The sequence below is a fragment of the Camponotus floridanus genome, unplaced genomic scaffold (assembly GCF_003227725.1).
Source record: "Camponotus floridanus strain SB8 unplaced genomic scaffold, Cflo_v7.5 scaffold75, whole genome shotgun sequence".
NCBI classification, from domain to species: Eukaryota; Metazoa; Arthropoda; class Insecta; order Hymenoptera; family Formicidae; genus Camponotus; species Camponotus floridanus.
The window spans coordinates 385,396-401,545 of NW_020229844.1; the positions used below are offsets into that span (position 1 = coordinate 385,396).

At 34.1% G+C, this 16,150-nt stretch overlaps 1 protein-coding gene across 1 annotated transcript; it reads left to right on the plus strand.

The window, feature by feature from the left end:
* The first annotated feature begins 7,106 nt into the window (after positions 1–7,106).
* LOC112639574 (involucrin-like) lies at positions 7,107–10,095 on the plus strand. The gene is made up of 3 exons (XM_025414057.1): positions 7,107–7,450; positions 7,577–8,969; positions 9,523–10,095. Exons 1-3 carry the CDS (start codon positions 7,353–7,355, stop codon positions 9,757–9,759), a joined length of 1,728 nt encoding a protein of 575 aa, XP_025269842.1. The 5' UTR covers positions 7,107–7,352; the 3' UTR covers positions 9,760–10,095.
* Positions 10,096–16,150: the final 6,055 nt, after the last annotated feature.

Below are 16,150 nucleotides of genomic sequence, written 5' to 3' on the forward strand. Positions count from 1 at the left end.
TTTGGTATTGATATTATTGTATTTAAGTTTTTTTAAAATTATCATGATAGAATGTTATGCTAATAATGTTAATTTTAAGTGAACAGTGTCCTACTCTCGTTTCTCATTCTGTATATCTAAATAATATAGCGAATGTAGAGATTCAGAGAAGCATGAGACAAAACTGCATTATATGTTTGAAAAATTTCAGAGTCCATCAAATTGCAGATTGCATTTTGACAATGCAAAAGAAATCTATTTATCCGCTTCGATCTTTATCATATTGAAATAATTTGAGCAAAAGAGTAATAAGTAACTTTGTCAAAATATCCTTTGTATGATCATTGTACTTCATTATTTGAGATTTTTCGAACGTATCTTGTATATGTGACACAGTATGAATACTTTGTGTCTGTACACGTACGTGAAACGTACTATTTCGTGGAGTTGGCACATGAAATTTTTCGCATTGCCTTCATAATATCTTCCAAGAAGTGCATCTCTCAATATAGATATCACTTTTCGATATTTCGTAAAAAGCTTCATCGTGCAATTTTATAGTTATGAGTCTATCAGAAAGTCTCCATATCTCGTGCAATAGGATGATCCACGTTATTTATGCTCCATATAATAAGCGCAACTAGTAGTCTGCGATATCGTCGATATACAGCATATATCGCCGTTTCTACCGTCGCTCCACGAAATAAATTACGAAATTCCGAAACGTACACCGTACTTTTCGATTAGAGACGAGAGAACGTAGACTGTCCTAGTGAGCCCAGTGAGAAACAAGATTGATGACGGACGGAAGGATTGAATCCGTGTAATCATTATTGCAATCGCTAGATAAATAGCGGACGAATCCTAACATGAATGAGCTAAGAAGAAAGAATTATTATACGAGCAACGCAACGCAATGCAGTTGAGTCTATAGACATAACGAGCCTCTAACACAAGACTGATTAGCTAATCCCAATATTACACCTGTAATCTCTCTCAGTAAGTTAAAGGTACAAGACAAAATGGTAGAAGTTCCATGTCGTTCCATATCCGTAAACATCTTCCTTTTTATTGATTTATTTTGTTTGTCTTTTTTTTTATCCGATTGAAGATGTATTGAAAATTTATTTCGAGATTTATTAATGCGATCCGTGGTTTTCGTCCTTTATAACATTGCACATTTGGTGCATCGTTGTGTATCGCTTTGATTCGATGGCTTATCGGAGCATAAAATAATGTGCGGGATATCTCTGAAACTATTGCACCATTTCATGTTATACTTCCGTTTTATATTTCCCTGATGAATTTGTATATGCGATGTGAATGTCTCTTTTTAACGCAATCTAAAACAAGGAGAGTTATTTTTCTTTGGAATTATTTGATATTTCCAATATTATTCGCGTATCTAAATAAATCACAAAACAGATTACATTCACATAGTTTGTTTTTATTTAATTAAAATGAGATAAACAAATTTTATCTATATTTATCCATATTTTATTTAAATGTTTTCTCTTTTTCCAAGGTTCAATAATAAAAATTATTTGTAAAAAGAATTAGACACAAATTTATGAAATTTCAAAGAAATATTGCATTAGTTTCGAGATAGCCTGTACACCAATGTCTCTAAAATACCGGTGATCTAATGACAAGTATCTAATACAAGCTCTACGCAATATCATACAAAAGTTGGACAAAGGTCGCGCAGATTATACGATATAAAATAATACGGGAAGTATATTAAAGAAATGTAACAAAAAAATATGCAAAAGACGCAAATCTTGTAAGATCATTGTCGTCAAATAAGTTTCTCGCTCTTTTTTTTTTTTGGAGGGAGTATTCATTTTCGTACCAAAATGATGAGCAATATTTATTTTTATTGCAGTTTTACCGATGCTCCGATCAAATATCAATCGTAATGTCTCAACTTTCGATTGAATATTCAAAAATATATTGCGATCGCGTATCTTGAAGCCTTGCACCACGTAAAACCTTTTTTTTTATCCTTACGACGATTTTGTTTAAAAAATACAGATTTAGCCCCTTTTTGTTTAGAGAGAGTTGGAAATTTTTTTGAAAACAAAATGTTTCAGTGCGCAAACTTTCAGAACGAGAGGCGAGAAATAATCAAGATATACACACAATTAAATGGAATTCTCCCGAAATTTAAGAAACACGATTAATGACACAAATAAGCCGATCGGCCGATGTATCGTAATAATAAGCCTCGCTCGTATTCTGAAGTATTTAGTGTATAACGAAATAAACAAGTTAATGCTTAGACCATGTATTATGTAAGTATCGTAAGATTAACACAAAATGTTTCCTATATGGCCGCGAGTCTCCGTACGAATCGCGATCGCTAATTTTAGGCCTACTACAGCGTGATAGTTCTGTAATATATTAGAGTAATCTCTCTGAGGATTAAGGTAATATGTAATCGTATCTGAAGATTGTGTGTAATTATTAAGTGCAGAGAGAAAAGTGTGCCTGTCGCCGTGTATATTGATCGATTTAATGAATGTGCGATTCGAATATATATATATATAGCAAAGATTTAAGGGTGTGGCCCTGAAAAATAAATCAATGTACATCTGCATCAACGATATAGAGGGAATCGAGAAAAATGTCGGGTATAATGGATATCTAATTTTTCGTTTGTCGCAAAAATTAAGCGAAGCGCCCTGATCCCGATCATTAAAAGATTCTTCTCCGCTGATCTTAGACTGAAAGCAGTAACTATTCATCCTAAACATCGAGAAGCATAGAAATACTCTCCTTATCTCGATCGCGTGCGTTTAATTTATTTATATGTATCCTCCAAGTAAATGGTGGATGACTTTAGCGCAATAGTAGCTCGAGACGCTATTAATTAGTTGATATTTGTTTCCTCCTTTTTGCCCTTTAGCAAATATATAAACGACTCGATTCCTTTTCCTTTTGCTATCACGTCTATTTTATGTTGAAGTCTTTGTCAACATCTCGTGTACATAGAATTTGAAAGATATATCGATTTTATATTTTACGAGATATTTTGAGTTTTTATAACACGTCCAATATTCCATTATGCTAATTCTTTTTTCTTACGGATAAAATTTTATCATCTATATCTCTAATAAAAGAAGCTTCCACACATGATAAAAAAAATCGCGAGACTTCTTTTCCTATTGTATTACGACAATAACGATTTTTAAATAATATTTCACGTGCCGTTTCTAGAATCTTTCCTATTAATTTAAATATAAATTCTTATTTTGTTCAGTTCCTATGGTGCACATTATTATATTCACATGCGATAATTAACGAATAAAATCTCTGACACTGGTTATATATACTAATATATTATAAACTATTTATGTTCCGCTATGCTATAGTTCCATTTACTATTTTTACGTTTTTGCAAAATAAAATTCTCAATTACATAAACTGCTCAATATTAGATTGCTCAAGTTCTGTAACGATCTAACAGTAAGATAGTACGATTGAATTCTGACATAAAATGAATAATTATGAACCATATATTAATATTGCAGTGCATAAAAATACAATCGCAGAATTCTCTTTCGAATTAATTAACGAAATATTTTATGCTATTTTATATGTTTTGTATGATCTTATTTTTGTACAGTGATAGCCTTTAGTAAATTAGACTGTATTGATAAAGTAAAAACTTACATTTAAAACAGACTCGAACCTTATCAAACTTGGATTGTACCATGTCGAGTTTCTACAATAAAAAGACATTGTTTTTTCGATTGCTGTTTAGATTTTTCAGAAATAATCGTCATTTAACAATTTATTACCTCATTTTTCTATCGAGCAAGATATTTTTATGAAATTAGCAAACATTGCTCTAATTTTGTAATTAATTATAATTTTATAAATTTAACGCTTTCGGCAAAATGTTTCAAAATAATGCTTATCTATTCTCCAAAGATTTTATATATATTACGCGTATAAATTTTATTATTATTACGCACTTTGAAACATTTTAAATTATCTGCAAACTCATATTTTTTCTCTATATGTGTCTTCGAATTATGATTAAAATTATTCAAAAAACTCTGCTATGAATATTATTAATTATGTAGTGAAATGATATTTTACAAAATGAAAAGTGTCTTCATAAAAACGCAAATTTGTATAAAGATCAAAATTCCAATAAAACGACAATATTCGGCTTTGTTTATATAAAAACAGAATTATAAAAAACTATATATATATATATGTGTGTGAAGGAACTATATAAATGTAAGATATTCTAAGTAAGTTTTATCTATATATTTTTTACGGTGTATATTAAGAAAATATTCAAACAAATTTACTAATCTATCAATATTTCATAAGATTGGATGCTTTTACAAGAGTTTGCCATTATATTATCGTCAGAGAACTTTTAATTTACAATATAAAACATAATATATATTTTATGCACACGATATGTAAAATAATTAGCATCGCGTGTATCATTTCTACACATTATTTTAACATCTTGACAGTTTATAATTGTGGATGATGAAATTGTTTCTAGAAATTAAAAACAAAACGAGATATCTTTCTTTTATATGTTGCCGCAAATTTTTTTTTATTAGAATTGCGTAAGCACTTTAGATGTAATAGTGATCAATCGTTCCTACATCGAACATCGATATTATTTTTTCTTTTTTTTTTTTAAGATTGTATGAAACAGCTGATATTCGCTGTTAATTGTAATATACATTTCCCGTGCCTATTCACGTAGCTGCCACTCGTAGAATATTAAATTATTTAAATATAAATACATATCGTGCTTTATCGCTTCGCGTGCAACATATACGCTATATTACAGAGACTTACTTTCAACAATTAGCATACGCACGTAGTACGTTAAATATTTTCTTCATTTAAAACGATAATTGTTGCTGCCTTATGTCAGATCGTTAAAAATGTACTTGGCATTGATACGCAACGAATGCTCAAACGATTAATTTGCGAAAATATAGTGGAAAAGCGAAATCTCATCTTGTTATTTACAATCAGCTGTGATACTGAGATGTGCAAAATTAAAAAATAAATAGAAAACCTTTCATTTCCGGTAGACGTTTCTCAGCGATGCTTCTCGCGCGCACCAATTCAATCTCTCGATATTTGTAAATAATAAAAGCGCTTCGACTAATTTTTGAACGAAAATTTGCAAATTTTACGCGACAAGATATATATATATATATATTTTTTTTTTCTTTTTATTTTACAGCTATGAGATGTGAATGAATGTGAGAAAATTTGATGGACAAAAGTGTGTTTATAATACGTTATATAAAGTGCATCAATGCATGTTACTCGAGATGATAAGACGCGTATGTATTTGTACAGAGCAGAGCTTTTCGACAAAGATCGCGGATGTGTAAAATACTCGTTTTCACCACACAAGCTGAAGAATATCTTATCATTGATATATATGTATATCGAACTCTGTAGAGTCGAGTGTGTATGTCGGTCCCTTTTGTCAATAAGTTATAGTTATCAGAGACATTGGATTATTAGTTTTCCGATGCGATCGTCCTGCAAAAGGGTGAAGGAGGATACTAGATCGAAGAAAGATTAGCCTAACATCCTCTCACAAAATCGTGAATATACATATCGCGATGATGTGCGAGCCGTTCGACGCGGTTGAGGAAGCGATGTTACGGTCTAGTTTTTAAATGATTTAATTTTTGAGGCACGCGAGAGAGAATTCACTAATATATCTATAATTAATATTTAATATAAAGCCAGACACCGCGATTAGAGATCGATCGTAACAGGAGGGTTCTCGAAACGCGCGGACTCGCGCATCGCTTCCAAGATTTTGCGCAAAACGATTCTTGCATCTCCGCGACTATTTAAGAAATGCATTTAAATATTACGCCATTACCACACAAGACGAAAGCAAACTATTTTCTTAGAGATTCTTTCGAGTGAAGAGCACAAATGTTAGTATATTTTCCCTCTTGAGTTTACAAAACAAACTGCCACTGCCGTGATGTGAAGGAGAAGCCTGCGAGTAGAAGAGAAAATAAAAACAAAAAAAAAATACGCTATGAATAAAACATAAGCATCTCCTCTCCCCCGCTTCGAGACATCGATAATCTCGAATCCTCGTTTCGCGAGATCACCTTTCGCTATTCTCGCTTCTACGCGACGCGACGTATCGCGTAATCACTTGTGTACTTGTATGAGTTTTTGTTGTTATAGCGATTTGTCAGAATTTCGCAGCGATTTCATTGTGCGATGCGATAATAGCGTAGCAAATATTATATAGCGTTTTTTAGCACTAAAGCGATATTAAAGCGAGGCGCTGTTTCTTTCTAGATTGATTAGAGAGATCATTTTTATTCGGCTAAATATAAAGATATAGCGCGATGATGTGACCTCTGTTCTTCTTAAGTCGATAAGTCACACCCGCGAGTATGTAAACGGATGTAAACGATAATAAAGGCGTGTCGTTGATAGTCGAAGAACGACGCGAATGCGAAGTACTGTGTCTCGGAGTCAGTAACAAGAGTCGGCGACGGTCCCACGAGGCATTGCACGCTCTGCGGATAATCATAGGTGTAATAATTTTTAATTTGTAATTTCATCATCGAGATATATAGACAAACCCGGGCGAGGGCGACGATCCCTGTATATCTTTCTCCTCTTCCCTCCTCTCGAAGATATTAACGTGCTCCTTGTCCGAACGATGCTTGACAAATTTAGACGATATCCGATTTATCTCATTAAAAATTGTATTTACTATTATATATAATTATACGATACGCGCTGTACGCAGAGGAAGAAACAGATTTTATTTACCAAATACCAGTTTTTTAATAAAAATCTTTTTGTGAAAGAAAAATATATCAGACTCGTTATTTCACGAGTATCATCGTATCTCCTCACCGTACAAATCAACATTTGATGAACCTTTTATAATAAATTCGGTTCGATACGCAATATTAGAGGTTTCTCGTATAAATTTACGAAAGCATGAGTAATTAAAACATAATAAAACATAATAAGATAATTAATACTACGCGTTACTGTTATTCGATACGAATAATAACGCATTAATTATCTCACTGTTTTAATTATTCATGCTACAGTAAATTGCGCATTGATGCATCCAACCAAATTTGTTATTAAAATTGCCTGTTTTTAGTTCGAACGAGTTATTTCAAGTGAATTATACAAGTCGATGACCCGTAACATAAGAAAAATAACACAATCGCAAATAATCGCATTCGATACGATAGCTCGTCCTTCAGTTCACTTGATAATTTGACTTGGCAAAATCGTATGACGTTCAATCTCCTGATTAGCTGCACGTAATCGAGAGATTCTTTCGCGATGAACTGCAAGAGTTTTTATGCAGCATGAAAAATCGATTATACGATTATATCTGCATCTTCTTCGTCTTGCTCGAGATATTACGACCGATTTCTCACGCGAAGATTGTCGACGATACTCGCAGGTATTGGCAGCACGTGATTTTCTCAAATCGTTGTTGCAGTATCCGTCTAGTGGACGATTTTTTCGCTTGTTTTTATCATCCTCTTCGCGGATGAAATTGAATTCGATAGATTTTACACACTTCCAGAACGAAACGAGAGATATCCCTTGCTGAAATATCACAATTGCGAGGAAACGTCAACAACCACGTGGGAGAGAGAAATTTGGAGCGCGAGGAAAAGGATAATGAACTCGAGAAGGACGATCTTACATATCCCCGAGAAAAACGTAAGATCTCAAAAAGATCCGCGAATCCTGATGTCCAACAATCAAACGCCGAAAAGTCGATCAATCGTATAGCCAGTCCCCTCAGTTTGAACGAGGCATCGGATTATGCGGAGGAACAGGCGGATGAAGAGACGGCGAAACAAGAAGGCGATACAGATATAGAGACGAACGATCTTGTACGTTTACCCCGTGACGTCAATGTCGAGAAATATACCGATCAGGACGAGAGATCGAGTCTCTACGACGATTACGAGGCGAAGGACGTCGCGAAGCGTGGCGTTCTCGGTGGTCCAGGGGATTACGAGGAAGCGGAGGAAGATTCACCGGAGATATTGGAAGATCCGGTCGCATTGGAGGAAAACGAAGAGGAGATGAGAGAAACACGGGAGAGCGACTCTCGGGTGAAGAGAGATCACGCGATTTTGGAAACGCCTGATAAATCTGAATCACGCAATCCAGCGAAGCTGAAGGAGCCAAAAATTGCGGAGAGTTCTCTGAAGGACAAAGTTTCTCGTGTCGAATCATCGAAAAGTTTTAATCGACGAGAATCGGCGCCTGGCGACCCAGCCTCCGAGATCAAAGGATCTGCTGGATCGGACGAAGTGATTTCAAAGTCGAGCGGTTCCATCGAGAGCAAGGAACCGGCCAATGTAATTAGTTCGTCCAAACACGAGTCGAACGCGGAATACGGGAAGCGCGTGGAGGAGGAGATTCAACGGAAGATCGACTCGATCAAGAAAGAGATCAAACGTGACGTCGAGGCGCAGCAGCGAATAAGGGATATCGAGGAGAACAATGCTAGGTTCGACGAGTTACGGGATCAGGAGGACGAGGAGAGGCAGAACTCGGAAGGTGAACCGATCGAAAAGCGCCAGATCAAGAGATCGATACGAGAAATCGCCGCTCCTTTTTCCTCGAAAAGAGATGATAGGAAACGAAACTTGAACGGAGAACAACACAATAAGCCGCAACGTCGATCCAGCGAGATCGGCAGGCCGGATAATTTGAAAGAAAGCGAAAGGTTGAAGAGACAATTCCCGATTAATCGCGATAAATCCTCCGGACAAGCTCCTTCAAAGGGGCTTTTAAAAAAAAAACGCGAACACGTCAGACAAATTTTTTTAGTAAACAACGATCGGACAAAGAGAAGAAGTTCGAGAAGTTATACACCGCCATCCGATCGGACGGCCGCCAGACCGGAATATGAATTATTCACGGATTTGAATTCTTATCACCTTACGAACGATGGAATGGTAAGACTCAGTGAAAATCAAAAATAAAACCGAATATTTTCGCGAATTTTTTTAGATATATATTAATGTATTATTAAAAATTAATATATATTATATTGCACATCTTTTTTGCTTAAAAGTAATTTCAGAGTGTTTTTTATTAAAATTGAAAAATTTTATTTTTTTTTAAATTTTTATCTGGATATTTACACCGTTTTTTCAATAACTTAAATTATATTTAAAAATTAAATTTATTATAAAATTATATCTTAAATTGTTTTTCTACATTTTCCATATTTTCAAGTAAGAATGTTGTATATATGAATGTTTTTATATATCAATAGTGATCAAAATGAATTCGATCTATAAAATAATTTAATTGAAAGTCATTCAAATTAAAAAAAAAACGTGTCATTAATCTTCTAAATTTCAAAATGAGTTTTCTCAAAAACCTTTTTATAAAAAAACTCTATTCTACATTTACGATTTAATTTTTTCAATATAGAATTATGTTTTTTATACGAGATATTATATAAAAAATTTTATAAAGAAAATTGGTGAAATTTTGTTACAGCTGCAAGCATCTTCGCCCATCGCCGCCGAAGATGAGAACAATGACGAAGAACAGAGTCCTACAGCGGAACATACGAATTCCTTGGTGGCTCTCACTGGAAGTTCGCAGGAATTGAGTCCGCGTTTAGCGAGAGAGTACAAAGAGGCCTTCGGTGGATTGCAGAGTGAGTCTGGCGGCGCTCTCGCTAGATTCAAGAGGATCAAACGCGTACTCGACGGTTCCGATGCGAAAATTTAAAATCTCTCATAAAGGGTAAAGTGGAATCGACTATCCTCTCTTCGGGGTGAGAGAATATTTTCACAAAATGAAATTATCACGAAATATACAACGTGTAACTTTCCGAACTTCTTCTATCGTCGCGCAGTAACGAAGGACTAAGTAGGAATATAAGACATATATAGACTTTTTATATAAAACGAAATATTTATAGACCTTTACGAGAGAGCAGAATGATGCATTTGTAATTAGAGAGAAAGACTATAGCTATAATATAGGGTGTAATGCCATTAATCACGAGACACTCGAAGAGATTGCGAGTCGATTTAATTGTAGCCTAAATGAACGATATATATATATATATATATATATATATATATATATATATATAAATCCTTGACAAAAATGGATAACTATGTTATCTACCGCTCTAAATTACTTATAAATTTTTTTTACGCCGGCCGTGTGTAGCACGTCAAAAGATATAAAACGAGTTTTGAATTGCTTCTCTTCGGACGCTTCTTGTACAATCTTAAAATATATTACAAGCTATTTAAAAAACATCTCGCAAAGTAAACTGCACGATGTCGCTAACATTGCATTACTTGCGCGCGCGATTGCATACGCTTTGCGTACGCGCGCGTGTCATTTCTCCAGTAATTCATTAACTTTATTTCGATAAATTTTAATTTATTAACAGACAATAAAATTCAAATCAATCAATCATTTTCTTAATCTTCGCACACACAACAGTACATACTAGAGAAACATTATATACAATAGTGACTCATCGATCGTCGGAAGGCGTTCACTTATCAATTATCACCATAGACCAATTCGAGAACCTGAAGAACGCGATACTTTAGAAGCGTAGCGCATAAGTCGATTGATTAAGCAAATATAACGAAAATTATGCGGACAAAGAGAAGATACTAATACACTGAAATATTTTTCAGTGTTGGAATAATCGAAAGAGTTGTTTTGCACGTATAAAACTTTGGAATAGAAAGGCGAGAATTTATTATAAACGTTCGACACACTTTATGAATATTTGTCTCTCCGCTTTCAAGTCGTATAATGATATGTTAATGCATAAACAGAAAACATGATGCAAGAAACAGCGATACTATCCATCTTTTTTTCCACGGAAAAATGCGCATATAAGCGAATAATTGTTCTTGTCGCGTTCTCCGGGTTGTCTCTTAGCGCCAATTGAGATGAAGAGAGAGAGAGGTACCTAGGCAAAAGACACAGACGTTTCGTAGACGTTCAAGATTTAATTAATAAACGTTATTACGATTAAACACGAAGAAGACACATAAATCGTTAATCGTCTTTCTTTTTTTTTTCTTGTTGTGCGCTTACACATTATGGACATGGACGCCGGAAACAGGAATGTGATGCACGCCGAGTGATGCCTGCACGTCCGTAATATCCCCGAATCATACGCAATCCGCCTCTCTCCCGTTCCGTATAATCCTTCTACTTTACAACAATATAAAACAGTTATTTACATCGACGGCTAAGAGGATTTGAAAACGATGACAATGTCGAGAGGAAACTTAGACGTTTAGAGATTTTCCTCGCCTCGATGAGTGTGCGTGTGGCATGATGTATGTACGTGTGAGAATGAGCGTGTATACGTCTTTTTCGAGTGGTTTTTTTCGCGCGAGACATGATTGCGAGCTGAAAGGAAGAGATGTCCAGGTGACGTGGAAATCGAGATGGTCCTCGCGAGAATCAAGTCTACATCTTTTCGAACGACATCGATGTATCGTCGAATGTATATCGCTAATCGACTTGTCTTATTTAATGTCGTGACGTTACTTTACGATATTCCTTTCGAGGCATCGCTAAAAAAGAGATCCGCGTGAGAATTGGTCGCGTCACTTGGATCGCACGTGACGATTTTCGCGAAAGTTTCGTGACGCGCTAAAGGGCACCGCATTTGATTGACCGTTAATTAATTAGATCGGCGTGAGTATCGGTCCTACGACAAAAGGCTTGGATCGGCGAAACCCTCAGGCACCGATCAACTTTGAGAAAAACTCTTGTTTCCTTTTTTTTTTTTTCGACTCGAACTTCAAACTTATCCATTGTTATCGAGTGTGAAAAATTAATCGAGAAACGACCGAGATCGAATATATCCGCGTAAAAAAATCAGCTCTAATCAACGTGCACGAACTTTGATATTTGCGAAAACCAGTCTCCACGCTGCATCATATGTGAAGCGGAGAGATCCCGAGAGATATATTTTTACCGGCGCATATGAACACCAGGATCGCGTAAATATCCTTGCGAATGAAACGCGACTGCGAGATGCAACGTGGGTATTAACGGTAACGCATAACCGACACGAGCGAGCCGCACGATGCGGCAAATAACGTGACGGATTGGCTTGGTATTTAGTGTGTGTCGAAAGAGCTCTTTTCTTTTTTATTTAAAAAAATCGATGTCTGAGAAATGGTGTTCACAATAATATAGTACAACAACGTAACGGTATTACATATAGGTAATATATATATATATGTATATATATATTTTTTATATATATATTTTATATTTATATATATAATAATAGGTAAAATTCTTTTTTACCACAATAACATGGCTATATACAAATATTACAAATTTTTCTTTCATTTAAGCCCTCACGGATCAACACCGCTGGGTCGATCTAGCGCGAGACTAGGCAGCGACGCTTTTCCAAATTCGCTGCTTACTTTATCTTTTTTAATTGCACGTTATATAACAGGCTTTCGATTTTATTAATCTTAAGCCAGTCTCTCCTCTCCTCAATGCGATTAAACAGAGGGAAAGAGAGAGAGAGAGAGCGTGAGAGAGGGAGAGAAAAATTTTTGTCTTTAGGATATGTAAAGAAAGAGAATGGATAGTGTAAGACAAGAAATGAAAAAAATTATTAAAAAATTTAAAGGTGCGAAATTTTGAAGGGTACAGGAAACAGAAAGGAAGGAGAGACGTTAGATCCTATATTTCAACTTTGTACAATACGTAAGAATATGAATTTGCACGTTTATGCGATTGAAGCGCTAAAGTCTTCCTGAGAGAGGCATCGCGAATCTTCTCTGGCTTATAGATCTCCTGATAAATTCTGATTTTATTTTCTCAACAAACATTTGGTGTCGAATGCCGAAGATAAAACGTCTGGTTTGCGATAAAATTTGATTCGCCGCAAGGAAAAATCACTTTTTACCTCAAATTGTTTGCAATTCGAGAAGTATACGATGCTTGGAGATGCACGCTACGTATAAAAAAAAAGTTGAGTACTTTGGTCATGCTATGTTATATCGTCGTTTCATCAATTTTTTTTAATTAAATTAAATTAAAAAATGCGACTCGACAAAGACCTCATCTTACTTTCCATTCCTGAAAAAGAGATTCGTCTTTGGAAGATTGATTTGTCAACATACATGATTCAAATTGCTAGATATTAAGTTATTTTAATTGCCGTTTACGAAAAATTAACTTTTTTTTTATACGTAACATGCATCTCCAAGCATCGTATTCTTCTCGAATTGCGAATAATTTGAGATAAAAAATGATTTTTCCTTGCGGCGAATCAAATTTTATCGCAAATCAGACGTTTTCTCTTCAGCATTCGACACCAAATGTTTGTTGAGAAAATAAAATCAGAATTTATCAGGAGATCTATAAGTCAGAGAAGATGCGCGATGCTTCTCTGAGAAGACTATGTGTTTGCGCAGCGATAAGAAAGAGAGAGAGAGAGAGAGATGATAATATAAAAACATGTATAGCTTGCTATAATCTCCGAGAGGCCGATAACTCGATATAACTATTACAGTTACATTCTCACTCATTAAGATTAATGCGAGCTGTCAGAGCGTATTACTCATCTCATTTCACAATCTCTGAAATAATTTTATGAAATATGCAAGTTTAATGCATATAATATATTTACGCGATTAGAAAAGCAATTACTTTGCCAATTTTTCACTTCGATAAAAAAGTGATATTTGTTTAAGTGAGCGGATGCAGCTGCGAAATTACATGCAAATATTGTAAAAAATTACTTCATTTTTTCCTTAATATCGAATTAATCAAACAATTTTTGTTTTACTTTCTTTCTCACAAGTTTGATTACATTTTCACTGAATAAACTCTTCTGAATTTTAATTATGATTTAAATAAGCCAATTTATTTGGCGACTTTTTAATATATAAATATATAAATTTTGATTAAAACTTATAAAATGTTTTTAAATCAAACAATCAAATTATCATTTATTTATGTCTAAGTAAATTTAAAGAAATAACAATTGCACTAGTAATTTCCACGAAAAAGATGTATACAAATTTAAAAAAATTTTTTTTTTAATTTTTAAAATTCAAACAAAAAAAATTTATAACTCAAATATGTGCATAGAAAATTACCTATTAAAAAAAGATTTTATAAGTTTTAATCAAAATTCATATATTTATATATTAAAAAGTCGCCAAATAAACTGACTTTATTTAAATCATAATTAAAATTCAGAAGAGCTTATTCAACGAAAATGTAATCAATATGTTATATATTTTAATATATTTTTTAATATATTTTAATCTTTTTCTAGTGCACTCGCTTCTTTAATCGAAAACTTTGCAAATCGTGTGACATTAAATTCACTTAATGTAGTATCTCACGTGATTCTCTTTCCGTTATGTTTATCGTTGTACACTTTATTTTTGAAAGCTTTAGATATCGAAAGACAGCAATATATTATGTTTCGCGCGAGATATATGTTAAATACGAAATAATAAATTTGCCTTCTCCTTTTTCGGAGATATTCCACAAATTAAGATTCTGCGCTCTTTATATGCCTCTTGCGAGTTTTTTTTTCGTTTTACGAAACTCGTTTACGATGACAATGACAAATTGACATGAACGATCTTGGTTAACATTTAACGTGGTTTAAACCTTATGTTAAACGATCGACGATCATATACATACGTTATATTGCACGATTATGAGTCAATAGAGCACGATCTTACAATCTATGACGAATATCTACGCGCTTTTGGCACCTCTTGTGTTTGCGTATACGCGGACGAAACTTTGCGAGTAGAAAAAGAGAAGAGAGAGAGAGAGAGAGAAAGAGAGAGAGAGAGGGGGGGAGAGAGAGGGAGAGAGAGAGAGAGAGAGAAGAAAAGAGAAAGAGAGAATTTCATCTACTACGATAGAACTTTTGGATATATCGATGATTCAAAAACTCTCTTGTGGTCACATTAATCACATTTTAAATATGTAAAGATTATTATTAAGATTCTTCTCCGTCAAGAGAGGTGACGTTATTCCGCGAACTTTTCCGTTCTGCAAAAAAGCTCCCCTAGCCACGAAGTGCGCACTGACCGATAGCGAGAATACGAAAAAAAAGAGGGATTTTCTCTCCGTTACACTTCGTTACGTAACAGAACTTTTTTAGCATCGAAAGAAAATTCCGTTTATCACTCAATACAGACGGAAGATAATTTATATTTATAAGATATGAATATGTATGTATGTGTATCATTTAGCGAGATAGCAAATTTATCTATTTCTCAGTTTACATCCGTTCAAATTTCAATCTATTTTTAATGTAGGATGAAAGAGATGTATATATGCCAAAGTATGTGCACTCGATTGGCTATGCTACTTCTCGCAGCCAGATTCCACAATGCTAATCGCCTACATTGTCTTTATCTCGAATGAAGAACTTTGAATGTTATTGAAAAAGATATGATACACTAATTACGACATGTATAGACATAAGGATCGTATTCTTGATTTCATCGTCATTATCTTAATCTCGTATTCGATTAATTATCAAACGCGCGTATAAAGTATAATATATTACTTTCAAAAAACAATTGACAAAATCGTCGAGGGTACACGCATTATGATATTTCTCTTTCTGCTTCTGTTATTATTATTGCGTTTACTCGTAGTAAATATATTAATAATCGAAATAATAAAATCATAAGCTTTCTTCAGAAAATGACAAATATAGAAATGATCACCAATAGTACATCTAGAGAAACGTAAGGGAGAAATCTGTTTCCGAAACTTTTACGCAGTTTCTTCGTTGAGATTACCTTTGAATTTTTTAGACTTATCCAACTTCAATATCACAGATTCGATATTTGTATTTTCCGATGGAGAAAAAAATTGAGTCTAAAAATTTGTTACAGTAATAATTAATTCTGTTTTATCTAAAATAATTATATTATATCGCAAACATGATATTAAAAGAGACAGAGGAAAAGTAAAAGTGAGCTAAAGCATTTCCTAGATAAACTATGTTAAATGTTTATGTAATCGTAACTGCTACTCGCAAGGATATAATGAGGAAAAGGACACAAAAATCTAGATTACTGTTGGCGTGTACCGCCGGTAGGCATCTCCCTCCTCTCTC